General features: G+C 43.8%; 1 protein-coding gene across 1 annotated transcript in view; it reads left to right on the forward strand.

Annotated features, from left to right (window-relative positions):
* The window catches only part of shank3a (SH3 and multiple ankyrin repeat domains 3a), a 125,053-nt gene that overhangs the window by 20,112 nt on the left and 89,276 nt on the right, over positions 1–15,665 (forward strand). The window contains exons 3-5 of the mRNA XM_061821659.1: positions 2,027–2,178; positions 4,629–4,796; positions 6,437–6,553. Coding sequence (XP_061677643.1) covers positions 2,027–2,178; positions 4,629–4,796; positions 6,437–6,553 — 437 coding nt within the window. The remainder of the gene's footprint in view (positions 1–2,026; positions 2,179–4,628; positions 4,797–6,436; positions 6,554–15,665) is intronic.

Raw genomic sequence — 15,665 nt, forward strand, 5'->3', positions numbered from 1 at the left:
AAAGTCGCTAGGAGAAGTCACAAATGGGCAATTTTGATCAAAACGTGACATTTCCTCATCGTATCGTGAAGTCCACGTAATTGCCCTTGCGTTTCATCATTTGTTTTTCGACACCAAAATGAATTTGAAATCAGAAGTACTGGAAAATAGTGACGACTATCATCATTTCTCGAGTATAATGTGCTCGCACAGATAATACGCGATCCCAAAGTTGAAATGAAAATTCTGGAAAACCCTTAAATTTCGCAAATTCTGCCGGGGTATGTAACCTCAAGAGCACAAGTGTGCATGCTGTCAAATTGGAATGAAAGTGTAGGCTACACCTTTTTCTTAACCTGGAGGTGGCGGTGGCATATTAGAATGAAAATGGAAAGCTTTTTCATAACCTCTAGATCAAGGCTCAGCAACCCTTTTTTAGGCCGGGGGCAACTTCATGAGAAGGGCTACGTGACCTGTTTGCGGCAAATTTCAGACTCAGTTCAAAACACGTACATAAAATATTTTTTTCATTTATTGTAGTAAATAACATTACAGTTTAAAAAAAAAATAATAATTTACGTAAGCAAGTTAGATTCAGAATTTAAAGCACAAATAATAATAACAATTTGTGGCTTGTGGTATTTTCAGAACATACCTCGCAGGCTCCTTACATGGTCCTCGCAGGCTACCATTCCTGCTTTCGATGATGACACACATTTATAAAATATGAGCGTTGTCTTCATGTTCCGCGATACATATGTATAAGGTGCACAATTGACTTTTGGCATTGTTTTTTTTTTTTTTTTGGGGGGGAGGGGCATTGTCCAAATTTGTACGCAAGCCGAAATGTAGGATTGTGTCTCACCTTCTTATGCTAATGCATTATTAAAGTATGTGGACGAAAAATCTTAAACAGCAACAAATATTAAACAATTCAATGGAAAAACAGCAAATACAGTGCTTCTTAAATCACACGGAAATGTAATCTTACGCCGTCTGTGACCTCGGAACCTCTCTAAATCAGTAGCGTAACAAACTGAGGAACGTGTGTCGTTTTGACAGCCGTCCGAGGACCACTTTTGGGTCTCGACCCACCGGTTGCGAATCATTGTTCTACATGGTGGGATTCAAATAGTGTCGCCTCTGACGGGATGGGAGGAATGTCAATCATTCACTTTTTGCACAATACACTTTTGTGTAAGTAAAAGCTAGCTTAACTTGTGTGTGGAATCGATTTGTGTTCAAACTAATTGTAATGTCACAGTGGCTTACAATATTAAATAGAATAGAAGATGTATTTTCTTGACTCACCGTTTCCAAAAAATCCGACTAAAACCCATCTGTACAATAAACAAAGCAAGATATCCCATTAGAAATGATGTCAATACAGTTAATCTGTTCCAGACAATCAAAAATACTAACAAATGATACATTTAATTGAGAATATTTTATTTGATTATCTTTCAATTTTAGATACCCAAAAGTGTAAAATGAATATGAATGACTAATAAAGTAGAAAATGAAACTTTAATATCAGTTTTAAACGGGGATGTCCCAATCCAATTTTTTCTCTTCCAATCCGATATCGGTATTGTAGCCTTGAGTTTTGGCCAATTCTGGTAGCGGTCCAATCCAATTTAAGCGATACATATTTTACTCATTTTGTCATATGGAATGTTAGAAAATGTGAGGCATGATGGGGGAACTGAGAGACAAAAATGTCTTTCGTCGATACAATACTTGGCCTAAAAATTTTGGACGTAGTCTAATAGAAGATTGGCAACACCTGAAGGTATTTCTGACTTTGGTGCGTGGGATCGATTCCCGCCTAGTGATGGTGTCCACATGTGCCCTACGATGTGACCGGCGACCGGTTCAGGGTGTAGTCTGCCTTTCGCTTGAAGTTAGCTGGGTTAGGCTTCAGCAATCCCGCGACCCTTGTCAGGATAAGTGCCTTGAACGATGGATGGATGAATAATGTTACATCTTTTTATTGTGTATTATTTGTTTTGTTTTGTTTTTTTTTGCATGCGTCCTTGTGCCGCAGAATGTCCCCTGACGCTGGCGGTGCAGCTGGAAGGATGCGCGGAACTCATCAAGCTGCTCAAGAGCGGCGGCGCTCATCTGGACTTCAGAACAAAAGACGGCATCACCTCCCTGCACAAGGCGGTGCGCAGCAAGAACCACACGGCGCTCATCGTGAGTGACGCACGCACCGACACGCAGCAGCGGTTTGTGAGCGTCGGCCTCTCAAGATGAGATTGTTGGCGTCTTCCAACTAACATGGAAATTCAACTTACCTCATCGCCATGGGAACAAACTCCGTCCTTAACCGGAGAAGCCCTTTATATTGTTTGCAAAGGGATGTAATGGCATTATTCAGATTTGAATTGAAACGTAAACGCAGGCGTCAGTCTATATCGAGCTCGTGCACTGCCGGTCTAGCAAAGCATTTGTCAACGCTAAGTCGGTTGGAGACGGCACGAAAATATGTCGTGAAGCACGACGCCCAGAGTCTTGTCCGATACCGTTAGACATTTAGAAGGTGACAATAAACGAAGGTACGTGGAAAAATTGGATCAACTCGGCATAGAGGGCCCGTATTTAATGCCCAAGTCGACGTTTTCGCCGATAAGAAAGAGGACTGTTAACCCGCTTGTAGGAGCTACGCATGGATCTGGTGAGTAAGTCGTCGAGATTTACACGGAAGAGTTTGAAAGCGTAGAAAAGTTCGGACGCATACAAATACTTTGTTGCTGGATCTCTTCTCAATCAGGAATAAATCCCACATCGTGACGGCTTCACGGCTCGTGAACACGGAAGCGTGTTCGGCCACACGTTAACCTTTTCTGGAATCCGTCGATCTTTTCAGCTAGTATTCAATAAAAATATGAACATTTAAATAAGTGACCGCTGGTTTTACACAAAATCGCATTCAGCAACTATGATTGAAAAAAAAAAAAAAAGACGACGGGTTTTCAGCTTGTGAACGCGGAGGTGTGTTCGGCGACACACTAACCATTGCTGTACTCCCATCGATCTTTTAGCTAGTATTCAATACAGATACCAATATTAAAATAAATGACCCCTGGTTTTACACAAACTTGCATTCATTAACTATGATTGAAAGAAAAAAAAAAAAAGAGGACGGACACGGCTCGTCCGTATGCGGAAGCGTATCGCTGCCACACTTTAACCTCCGTAAACCTTCTTTGCGACAGACGGTTTATTTTCCTTTTTTAAATATGCATTCTTCTCAAATGAGCCAACTTGGCATTTTAAATACTTTTTGGTCATTTGAAATTGACGAGAATAATTCATACCTGAAATGAAGTGATCGCGACACAGTTGCGTGAATTTGGTTTCCATCGCGTTTAATTGCCGAAATCCATCGATATTCATCAGATATTCCGTAGAATGATCTCTTTGAATATCTGACTCGTCTGTTGTGGCAACCAACAGCACGACAAGTCTCGGATATTTGTAAATATTCTGCTCCGGTTCAATGTCCCAAACGCTGTTGAGCAGCTCTTTTTGACCTGCAATATGGCGTCACGTGCACGAGCTCTATAGCAGTTGCTTGGGAACTTGCCATTTTGGTTGGTGTCTCTCCAATTTTTGTTCTTTCCTTATGATTAAAAAAAATAAATAAATGGCTGAAGCAGTTAAGGCGCTCGTATCTCAGAATTTTAAAAAGTGCGTTTTTATCCGTTAAACGCGTGCAAGGAGTAAAAATCCAAACGATGGTCTCTGTATGGCGAGTGTACCGGGAACGTACCCCACCCCCACCACAAACTCTCCTGGCAACAGAAAGAGTGACTCATTGTTTTCATTCATACCCCGACAACAATGGGCCCGCTCGGGCAGCTGGGCAGAACCGGGCTTTTCGCGAGCGGCCGAGCTCGTCCGCTGGAGTGTGCTTGAGCAATTTTGCGGCGTACGAGGCTCAGCGCGTCATCTCTGAAATGATGTGACATTTACTGACTCCTCTTGCAGCGTCCGTCTGCTCCGACTCAGATCGCTTCTTCTTCCGCTGCTCTGTTTTGCTGCCGGAATATGCAATTTACTCGTCTTTTTCTTTCTCTCTTTTGTCCCTCTGTGATTTCCATTGTGCTCCTTTAATGGATGAACTGCCTTGAAAGGAAACTTTTACAATAGCGTGAATGGCGCTCGGTTGAGCAAAAGCAAAACAAACACCTTGAAAGTATCTTCGCCCCGTTCGCAACATAATTCTGTCATTAAAATGTTTGTATTGATTTTTTTTTTTTTTGAATCCTACAATGTTTGCAAAAGTATTGCGCAAGCTTGCGATGTCATGACGTGATATTGGCACAGCGGCATTGCATATCGATATCGCAATGTAGAATATTGTTGTCGTAGTGCAGTATCGATAACACCAACTTTAAATATCAATATTGGAATATCTGTCACATTACTGAGGCAATACGCTTGCATGGAAATTCCAATATTTTTTCAACATACTGCACCATTATTTGCAGTGGTAAAGTATCTCAACAACAGCATTAAATTGAAAAATATTGCCATACAGTATTCTCCTTACATGAACTCTGCATCCCTTTCCTGTGACGTGAAACCTTTAAGTCAAGAGTTGTCACCTTGTTGTTTCGTTTGGTCCAATTTCCCTTCAGACGCTGTTGGATTTGGGTGCATCTCCTGACTACAAGGACAGTCGGGGGCTCACGCCCCTCTACCACAGCTCTATGGTGGGGGGGGACCCGTACTGCTGCGAGCTGCTGCTGCACGACCACGCGCAGGTCGGCTGCGTGGACGAGAACGGCTGGCAGGAGATACACCAGGTGACGTACACGGCACACCGGCGGACCCGGCCCAATTCCAAGCCATATGGGCCGGTGCTGAAAAGTCTCCTTGTCATTAATGCGCATGCGCGTATATTTTGTCAACTTCCGGCCAGTCTCAAACATCCCCATCCATGTTGAACATGTGCCAGTCTCAGAAAGACGAACACAGCGAACGTACATATATTTATGCATCTTTTTGTTTTTTATCAACTTTTGTTTTAAGGTTAGGCTTAGGATATAACGTATGTTAGCTCCCTCTATTTCGAAGAAGGGGAATTATGAGACCGGGGGATTTCCCAGTAAGCATCTGCTCCGTACCCAGAGTTCCCCTGTTAGTAGCGCATGCGCATTCATCACCAGGAGACTTTTCGGCACGGGGGAGCGCTCAGACCGTCACACTGGCCCACTGAAGAATGTTTTGTGCTCCAAAAACAAACGTGGAAGCACCCACAAATTGCCGTGGCTGAATTTGTGTCTTTAAATAGCTGCGTCCGAAAGGCATCTGTAAAAAAAAAAACAATCATGTGCCGATGACTGTTGTTATCATGTTGATTTGGGGGTCACGGGGCAAAATGGGAGGAGACTGAGAGAATTGAGCTTTTCCATTCATTTTACCATTTCTAAGCAATTTTGGAGCATCGGAATGATGTAGGCAGAGGTTCCCCAAGCCTTTTTGCCCCAAGATCTACTTTTCAAGCATATCAATCTGCCTATGGCGGTAGGGGGAGATGGTGACTGTATCATTGTTGCGATGGTGGTAGTGGAGGAGGGGTGGGGGGTGCTTGGAAGAGTGTTTTGTCGCTGCGACTGCCATGAAGAAAGCAAGAGATGGGATGCCAACTCGCTGCGACACGTCAGAAAAGGCCAGCGTTGGTCAAATCGACTGTCAGTCAATTGGCGCAAGCGATCGTCATTGGCAGCGAAGAGACAACAGGAAGCAGAACTGGAGGCGGCAGAAATCAAGATGTTGAATGTCTTGCTCGGAGTGAACAGGTCGGATAGGATCAGAAAGGAGCTCATTAGAGGCATAGCCAAAGTTGGATGTTTTGGAGACAAGTGTAGAGAGAGCAGACTTTGACGGTTCGGACATGTCCAGAGGCCAGAGAGTGAGGAAATTGGTAGGACAATGGTAAGGATGGAGCTACCAGGGAAGAGAGGGAGAGAGAGAGGAAGACCAAAGAAAAGGTTGATGGATGTGGTGAGGGAGGACACGAGGACAGTTGGGGTGTTAAGACGGGAAGATGCACGAGATGGGCTTGGATGGAAAAAGATGACACGCTGTGGCGACCCCGTCCGGGACAAGCCGAAAGGAAAAGAAGAAGAAGATCGGTCACGCGGTAACACAATCGACCCGCACTGCCTCGCAATCGATCGCGATCAACGCATTGAGCCTGTCACAAGAAGGAGTCATGCCACATGACCCGTGACCAAACTCCTTTCGCCCGCGCATTTATTGGCGTCTTGGTCTTACCAGACCCCTGCGACAACTGGTGCCGGCCTCTCCCCGAGCTTCCCCAAGTTCACTGCACACCCAATTCTCATGTTTTAGGAAATGAGCCCGACCGTACGTTTGCCGTCTTGCTCGGCGCCATTGTAAAGTGAGCTCTCCTTGCTTTCCTTGATTCTTGTACTTGCAGTCGTGTCGTTATGGCCACGTGCAGCACCTGGAACATCTTCTGTTTTACGGAGCCGACATGAGCGCCCAAAACGCTTCCGGGAACACCGCCCTGCACGTGTGCGCGCTCTATAACCAGGTACAGCTTTTTACCGCGCTGTATATTCGTTTCCATCATGTTCGACTGGAAGGTTTTGCACTCTTTTGTTCATCATTATCACTTCGACAAATGAAAACAAAAAAGTGAGAATATGTTTTTCATTGAGTTGGATAATGATTCCGCACAACAATAATTCCCGAATAATTGACCACAAAATGTTATTCTCTTAAGAAAACAAAACCAACCTCTAACTTTCTTCAACATCCTTCTTTGAGGTTTATTACCATTTTGGATGATCCCAAAACACTGCGGCGTTATCCATCACAACACAGCGTCGGTTAAAATGTCGATATTCAGATGCATCGTACCGTTGTGTGTCACAATACGGTATTACAGTATCGTTGCATCATCAAATAACAATATCGCAATCAGTCTTGGTGCAGTTTCATTTCAACAAAATCAGATGTCAGTATCACAATATTATGTGTCACTGTGTCTGCAGCCTCACTCATCAACATCGCAAGGTGGGCATGATGCAGAATCGATAATCCAGCATTAAATATCAATACGGCGACGTATCAAAACCCCAGTTTGGTGAGATACGGCCCCGATACAACATCCGTGCTTAATCCCACGAAGTATCGTGACCTATCCTGGCGTCTGTCGGTAACCGTACACCGTTGAGGGAGATCCTGGCCCGTGAAAGTCATTCTGGATCAAAAGAGGAAATTAAAAAAAAAAAAAAAAAAAATGGAATAATGCATGCCCAGAAGGGTTTATGAGCCCGGACATATTGGCTCCCTCGTGGAAGAGCGAAGTGACAATGCGCATTTGATGTCTGCTCGCCGACATGTGAGCGATGGCCGGGTAGCGATTCGGCGATGATACGGCGAGCGTCCCCCTTCCGCCGTGTCGCGGGTCAGATTGACCCGTGTTCGTCTTTCTTTTCATTCTATCAAGACGGCATCGATGTTCTATTTGTATTCAGGCGTACGGCTTCTTGACTCGAGTAAAAAGCAGCTCGGCCTCTTTGTGTGTCCTCCATTAGAGAGAAGTCCACGTACTTTTCCCCGCCGAGGCGCAACGCGGCGATGAGCGGATTGATCTGTCAAACAGACGGGCTTTCGCCCGCCGCAGGGGGAGGCGAGCGGCTCCTGAAAAGCCCGAGACCCCCTCGCCGCCTCGGTCGTCTGCAATCACGCAGCCAAATGCGCGGCCGCAACCCGAGCCGCCGGCCTAGATCAATAAATCCATAGGCCGGGAGAATCCCAAACAGTTCGAGATGAGAGGTGCTTGAGATCTGCGGCGACGAGAGGACGTTTCAGTCGTGGCGATCGAAAGGTGTCGCCGTCTGCTCGCGTGAACGTGATGGATGTTTAAGTTGTCAGCTGGGCAAAGGCCGAGCGAGGCCTGTGTCGAGGTGTTTGGACAAAATGAAGGACAATTGACGCCGGAACATCGCGGGTGGGGATGAAAAAAAAAATGACATTACTCGGTAGTGTGCGAAGCCTCAAAAAAAACAAAAAATTAACGTAAACTGCAGTGCCATGACTTGCCGTATCAGTGGAATCCATTAAAGGGGGCGTGGCCAGTTAGTCGTTGTGAGGTCATTACGCGTGCTGTACTGCGTATACGTTTGGACTTCGTAGTCGACTGCGCCGTGATCGTACTCGCGTCCGTGGCGTCATGAATATTTCAAGACGAGCGTCAATCGAGTAGCCGAGGCCAGAGAGGCTAGCCGCTATTCTCGTTCACGGCGAAAATCTGACCCGCGCACGCCGATGTGCCGCTTTCGTACAGTCCAGCGAAGGCAGCAGATAGTCGGGTGGGAATTTCTCTGTAAATTGCCCGATTGGAAGATGACAAGAACCTTAGCCAGCTACAGGTTTTGAATGCACAACGGTGAAGTCAACTCAACGATCCAGCGTCTAATTAATATGGAACCTTCCGTCTTTCACCGGTCGTTGTTGAGCGCGTCACCGAAATTTTCAGGAAAAGTCTCGCAATGAAGTGGCTCCTTTACGAGCAGAACCGCTGCGCCGGGGAAGCATCTGTCTTCTTCTCTAAACATGAATGAACGCGGTCATTACGCGACTGCGGTGTAAAGCCGCGCTGACGATGGCGTCGGAGTGACGTTCACGGTGTTTTGTTACGCGAGGACGGCTGATGCTCGTGCTAATTAGCTTCCGCGAGTCTGAACGAGAAGAAAAAGGCTCCGTTTTAGTCGGCGGCTTGGAGACCAATTAGCGTGATCGCGATATGCACGGACACCTTATCATCTTTCTAAATGTTCCCCACTTCATGACGCTCTAAATAAAGTAAACCCGCATGCGAAAATAATAGTTAACACTTAATATCCTGAATTACAGTTACGCAAACAACAACCATAATCTGAAATCTACAATGGAAGCTCGATTTAACGGCCTAACGAGAGCTTTGTCCGATCATTTAAAACTTTCTTTCCCCTGATTTAAAAACATCCAGTAGGCTACAATACAAAATTATTGTAAATAAATGTAAAATAGAACGTTTTAAAGGCTAAACTAAGAGTGAATTTAAACATTGCCATGATTTTCTTGTACTTTTAGAGCACCGTAATTTCCGGCCTACAGAGCGCACCGGATTATAAACCTCACCCAGTACATTTGTAAAGGAAATACCATTGGGTACATACATAAGACGCAAGTGCCCACATTGAAATCCACATTGAAACACGAGATATTTGCAAAGAAAGACGGTACACAGAAAGTTTCCAAAGTTTTAATACCTTAGCTTAGTTTAACATAGCAACAATACGGTAGCACGAACAGGGCTGGTAAAAAAAAACAACAAAAAAAAAAAACAACCGAGGCAGCAACACAGTAGCAACACGGTAGCACACCACTAACAGAGCCAGTTACAAAAAAAAAAAAAAAAAAACATACCTACTGTAAATCACTGAGACGTGGCAGTAACACAGCAGAAACACGCTAGCATGGCGCTAACAGGGCTGGTTAAAAAAAAATCATACCGGTAAAAATCCCTGAGACACAGCAGTAATACAGCAGCAATACGCTAGCGCAGTGCTAACGTGACCGGTAAAAAAAAAAAAAAAAAACATACCTAAATCACTGAGATGCGGCAGTAACACAGCAGAAACACGCTAGCACGGCGCTAACAGGGCTGGCTAAAAAAAAATCATGCTGGTAAAAATCACTGAGACACAGCAGTAATACAGTAGCAATACGCTAGCACAGCGCTAACGCTAGCGCAGCACTAACATGTCCGGTAAAAAAAAAAAAAAAAAAAAAAACACCTAAATCACTGAGACGCGGCAGTAACGCAGCAGAAACAAGGTAGCACGGCGCTAACAGGGCTGGTTAAAAAAAAATCATCCCGGTAAAAATCACTGAGACACTGCAGTAATACAGCAGCAATACGCTAGCACAGCGCTAATGCTAACGCAGTGCTAACATGTCCGGTAAAAAAAAAAAACACCTAAATCACTGAGATGTGGCAGTAACACAGCAGAAACACGCTAGCACGGCGCTAACAGGGCTGGCTAAAAAAAAATCATGCTGGTAAAAATCACTGAGACACAGCAGTAATACAGTAGCAATACGCTAGCACAGCGCTAACGCTAGCGCAGCACTAACATGTCCGGTAAAAAAAACAAAAAAAAAAACACCTAAATCACTGAGACGCGGCAGTAACGCAGCAGAAACAAGGTAGCACGGCGCTAACAGGGCTGGTTAAAAAAAAATCATCCCGGTAAAAATCACTGAGACACTGCAGTAATACAGCAGCAATACGCTAGCACAGCGCTAATGCTAACGCAGTGCTAACATGTCCGGTAAAAAAAAAAAAACACCTAAATCACTGAGATGTGGCAGTAACACAGCAGAAACACGCTAGCACGGCGCTAACAGGGCTGGCTAAAAAAAATCATGCCGGTAAAAATCACTGAGACACAGCAGTAATACAGTAGCAATACGCTAGCACAGCGCTAATGCTAGTGCAGCACTAACATGTCCGGTAAAAAACAAACAAAACAAAAAAACACCTATATCACTGAGACGCGGCAGTAACGCAGCAGAAACAAGGTAGCACGGCGCTAACAGGGCTGGTTAAAAAAAAATCATCCCGGTAAAAATCACTGAGACACTGCAGTAATACAGCAGCAATACGCTAGCACAGCGCTAATGCTAACGCAGTGCTAACATGTCCGGTAAAAAAAAAAAAAACACCTAAATCACTGAGATGTGGCAGTAACACAGCAGAAACACGCTAGCACGGCGCTAACAGGGCTGGCTAAAAAAAATCATGCCGGTAAAAATCACTGAGACACAGCAGTAATACAGTAGCAATACGCTAGCACAGCGCTAACGCTAGTGCAGCACTAACATGTCCGGTAAAAAACAAACAAAACAAAAAAACACCTATATCACTGAGACGCGGCAGTAACGCAGCAGAAACAAGGTAGCACGGCGCTAACAGGGCTGGTTAAAAAAAAATCATCCCGGTAAAAATCACTGAGACACTGCAGTAATACAGCAGCAATACGCTAGCACACAGCGCTAATGCTAACGCAGTGCTAACATGTCCGGTAAAAAAAAAAAAAACACCTAAATCACTGAGATGTGGCAGTAACACAGCAGAAACACGCTAGCACGGCGCTAACAGGGCTGGCTAAAAAAAATCATGCCGGTAAAAATCACTGAGACACAGCAGTAATACAGTAGCAATACGCTAGGACAGCGCTAATGCTAGTGCAGCATTAACATGTCCGGTAAAAAAAAAAACAAAACAAAAAAACACCTATATCACTGAGACGCGGCAGTAACGCAGCAGAAACAAGGTAGCACGGCGCTAACAGGGCTGGTTAAAAAAAAATCATCCCGGTAAAAATCACTGAGACACCTGCAGTAATACAGCAGCAATACGCTAGCACAGCGCTAATGCTAACGCAGTGCTAACATGTCCGGTAAAAAAAAAAAAACACCTAAATCACTGAGATGTGGCAGTAACACAGCAGAAACACGCTAGCACGGCGCTAACAGGGCTGGCTAAAAAAAATCATGCCGGTAAAAATCACTGAGACACAGCAGTAATACAGTAGCAATACGCTAGGACAGCGCTAATGCTAGTGCAGCATTAACATGTCCGGTAAAAAACAAACAAAACAAAAAAACACCTATATCACTGAGACGCGGCAGTAACGCAGCAGAAACATGGTAGCATGGCGCTAACAGGGCCGGTTAAAAAAAAAATCATCCCGGTAAAAATCACTGAGACACAGCAGTAATACAGAAGCAATACGCTAGCACAGCGCTGACAGGGCCGGTAAAAAAAAAAAAAAAACAGCGGTAAAAGTCACTTCCTCGGCACATATATTCCACCGGTCTCACTCTTACCTTTTCCGCGCGAGTGCCCCCTATTGAACGTTAGGAAAAAATTGCACAAATTAGCCGCAGGGTTGAAAGCGTGTGGGGAAAAAAAGTCGCGGCTTATAGGCCGGAAATGACGGTACTATTTTTCCTTATTAAAAAAAAAAAAAACAAAAAACAAACCAGAGCTTTTTGGAAGAATGCATTTCCATTCCTGTCACTGGTGAAACGTGAACGTGAATGAGATGAGAGCGCTTTGAATTAAGAATACGGACAGGGAAGAAATTCGGCCGGTGGGCGCCACTGGATTATGCGACTCGTTGGTAATGTTGTACTTTGCGCATTTCAGTGAATTTACTCCAAACGACTTGACCTTTGGCTGAACCCCGTTGTCGTCATCAGTGCATTACGCAGTTGCGTTTGGACCCGCCGCGGGCCGTTCTGGGAGAAATCGTCCAAGGTGACGCACGGCTCTCTTAGCGCCAGACTCGTTGGTTTTTGTCCGCTTCCTGGCGCTTTTCGGGAGTCGTAAAAGTGCTCGATGTCCAATAATGTTTACGCGTCCCCTGCTTGAAATGAGGTCAGCTCGTATTTATGTTTCTTTTGAGCTGCTTTGCAGAAAAGATTATTTTGCTACGGATGAACTATTTCATTTAATGTTGTTTTTATAGTCTTTTATTTTATTCATAGATGAGCTCCAGAAGAACGACCTATTCAATTAGGCAGCAGATTTAGTTTTGTTTATCGTAATTATTTTTCATTGATAATGTTTTCCTCTTTTTAGTTATTGTTATTCATTTTTTATGTATTATTTTTCAAATATTTGTGTTTTATTTATCCTTTTATTCTTAATTGAAATGTCACTTTAGGAGAACAAGCCATTTAATCATGAAGCACACTTATTTAGTTATATTCTGTTGGTTTTTTACTTCATTTTTTTAATACCTGTATTTTTTTTTGTATACTGCTTGATGTTAGTGTTTTGTTTATAGAAATACATATATTTTGGTTCATGTTTTTTTTTCAATTATTTTTGTTTGAATTTACATTATTCATTTTTATTCATGTTAATACCATCCAAAATATTTTCATTTTTTTTACTTTCTATTTAATTTCTGTTCCATTTCTTTTTTATTTATCCATAGATTACGATCACATTATATTTATTTTGCTAATTACTTTTTAACCCATTTTGCCGGAGATGAATTTTTCAACCTTTTTCAGAGAAACGGAATTTATGATTTGATTTCATTTCGAATTTGTTCATTTTTTTTTTTTTTTAATGCGTCGTCATCTCGTAGGGGAACACGTGACTCGACGACCCGTTGAGTTTGGAGCGTCGGCGTTTGCCCGCGGGCCGAACCTTGTCCCGTTCATTCTGTGCTCATTGCTAAATTACATATCGATCCTCAAAACTCCCCCCCCCCCACCCCACTTCAACCCCTCCCACCACCAGCTGAACAGCCGGTGGCCCCCCCCCCAACCCCCCCTGTGGATATGTCCATCAATCTACGAGTGGATTTTACTTTGCCCGAGGGATGTTTGCACAGTTACACTAAGTACATGACAGAGAGTCGAAAAAGAAAGAGAGTCTTCCACTTCCTTGAATATCAGTGGGAATTCCCAACCAACAAAAAAAAAAAAAAATCATAAATCCTGGAAATTGTATTTTTAAAACATTAGATAATAGGGGAGTAATGGTATTATTGTACAAAAGTACACACTTCCTCGGGAGAATAAATAATGCTGGTGAGACGGGCACCGATGCTGGACTCTTTTATTATTATTATTTTTTTTAACTGTGAGTACTTCCTTTATACTGAAAACAAATTAAAATTTCAAAATAAGTTCGCCGACCACCAATCAAGCGTTGAAAACAACCGCAGAAATCTTTTGCTTTCCGAAATTGCGTCTGTGGGCGAGCCGTTTGTACTTTTAGCGGACAGGGAGCCGATTTACGGAATGCCGACCCGGAAGCTCGGCCGGCTGAAGATCTGCCCTTTCCGAGCGATGGCCGGACCGAAGTTGGCGTCTGAAAATGCTCGAATGCCCGTCCGGAAGGTCTGCGGCGACATGTCCGCATGCCCGCCGGACCCGGTACTGCGTACCGGGGCTCGGGAACCTTTTCGACTGAGAGAACCATAAACGGCAAATATTTAAAAATGTAATTTTAAAAGAGCCATACAGTATTTTAAAAACTAAGTATAGACTTCAACAACTCTTCAAGAGTACAATAAGTCTTTAAATTAATTTAAATAACATTATCCTATTGCTAACTAAAAAGTACTTTTTTTTTTTTTACTATTAATACGACTTCTTTGCTAATAGCTAAGTCGTCTTTTTCATGAAATGAAACTTCATGCGGCCTTTGAGAGTTCCATCCGTTTTTGGTGAACATAGCTTGGTTTGAATTTTTTTTTTAAATATGAGAAAGACTTTTCATATGCATGGGTAGAACCAAACATCGTCAGTACGGCAATATTCACACGCCGCAGTGCGTGGTACGTGACGGCGAGTGCGTTTGCACGGAAAAGTCTGGACGCATACGAATACTTCGTTGCTGGATCTGTTCTTAATCAGGAATAAATCCCACGTAGTGATGGAGCCACTCAGATTTTTTCAATACAAATAGCAATATTTCAATAAATGACCCCTGGTTTGACACAAACTTGCATTCATTGACTATTATTGGGGAAAAAAAAAAAAAAAAAAGACAGCGAGTCGTTTCCAACGTACACGGAAGCGGGTTGGGGCCACACATTAAACTTTGGTAAATTTCTCTGTGACAGATGTTTTTTTTAAATATGCATTATTGTCAAATGAGTCCAAAGCATATTTAAAAATAAATAAATAAACCACTGGGATAGGCTTCAGGCACCTTACACGGAGCGTAGCGACCACACGTTGAACTTCGATAAACATCTGTGTGACCGATGGTTTAGTTTCTTTTTTTTTAAATACGCATTGGACTCATTTGAGAACAAACAAAACAAAAACGTCTGTCACACAGGAGTTTACCAAAGTTTAACGTGTGGCCGCAACACGCCTCCATGTACGTTGTCAAAACGGTGACGTCACGTGCACGAGCTCTATAGGTCAGGTCCCGCGTACCCCATCTGTGCTGTAGTACCAACACTGACCTGTGAGAGGCAGCACTGTGCAGAAGAAGAATGAGTACTGTATATTGAATACATCAAATAAAAATCAGCTGATCTGCAGGTTCCATTTTTTTTCTCATTTCTCCCCACTTACGTGTGCTCGCCAACAATGCGTGCCGACAGAGGCACGTCTTTATGTAAAAAAATTAAATTGAAAAATTAATTAAGTAAAATTCCGGTGGTGGGCAGCGCATAAGCACGCTGTTATTATTAACCACATTGATAGGCTGCGTAAGGACTGTAACATATGTAATTATGAGCGGAGGGGGGGTGGTGCAAGGTAAACTAGGAAGAAGAGTGTGTGGCCGTGCAGCAGGTCGTTGTTAGGGAAAAGTTACGTGTGGTGCAAAAATGTTCTGACGTCTTTTTTTTTGGGGTGGGGGGGGCACGCCATCACACGATCGAGCAGAACTGCCTCGTGATTGGTCGACTGGACGATCGCGATGGACACATTGAGCACCCCTGCTGGATACAGTATGTCATGATGAGGGCTCTGCGAGGCGTACGCAAGCACCAAACGAGCCCGGTCTGGCTCGCGAGCCGCAGGTTGCCGACCCCCCGCTGCATACTGTACACTCGCTAAAATGCGCAAGTTGGCGTCTCGGGTGACGAAGCGCTGCAACCGTG

Source organism: Syngnathoides biaculeatus, chromosome 6 (genome assembly GCF_019802595.1).
Source record: "Syngnathoides biaculeatus isolate LvHL_M chromosome 6, ASM1980259v1, whole genome shotgun sequence".
NCBI lineage: Eukaryota > Metazoa > Chordata > Actinopteri > Syngnathiformes > Syngnathidae > Syngnathoides > Syngnathoides biaculeatus.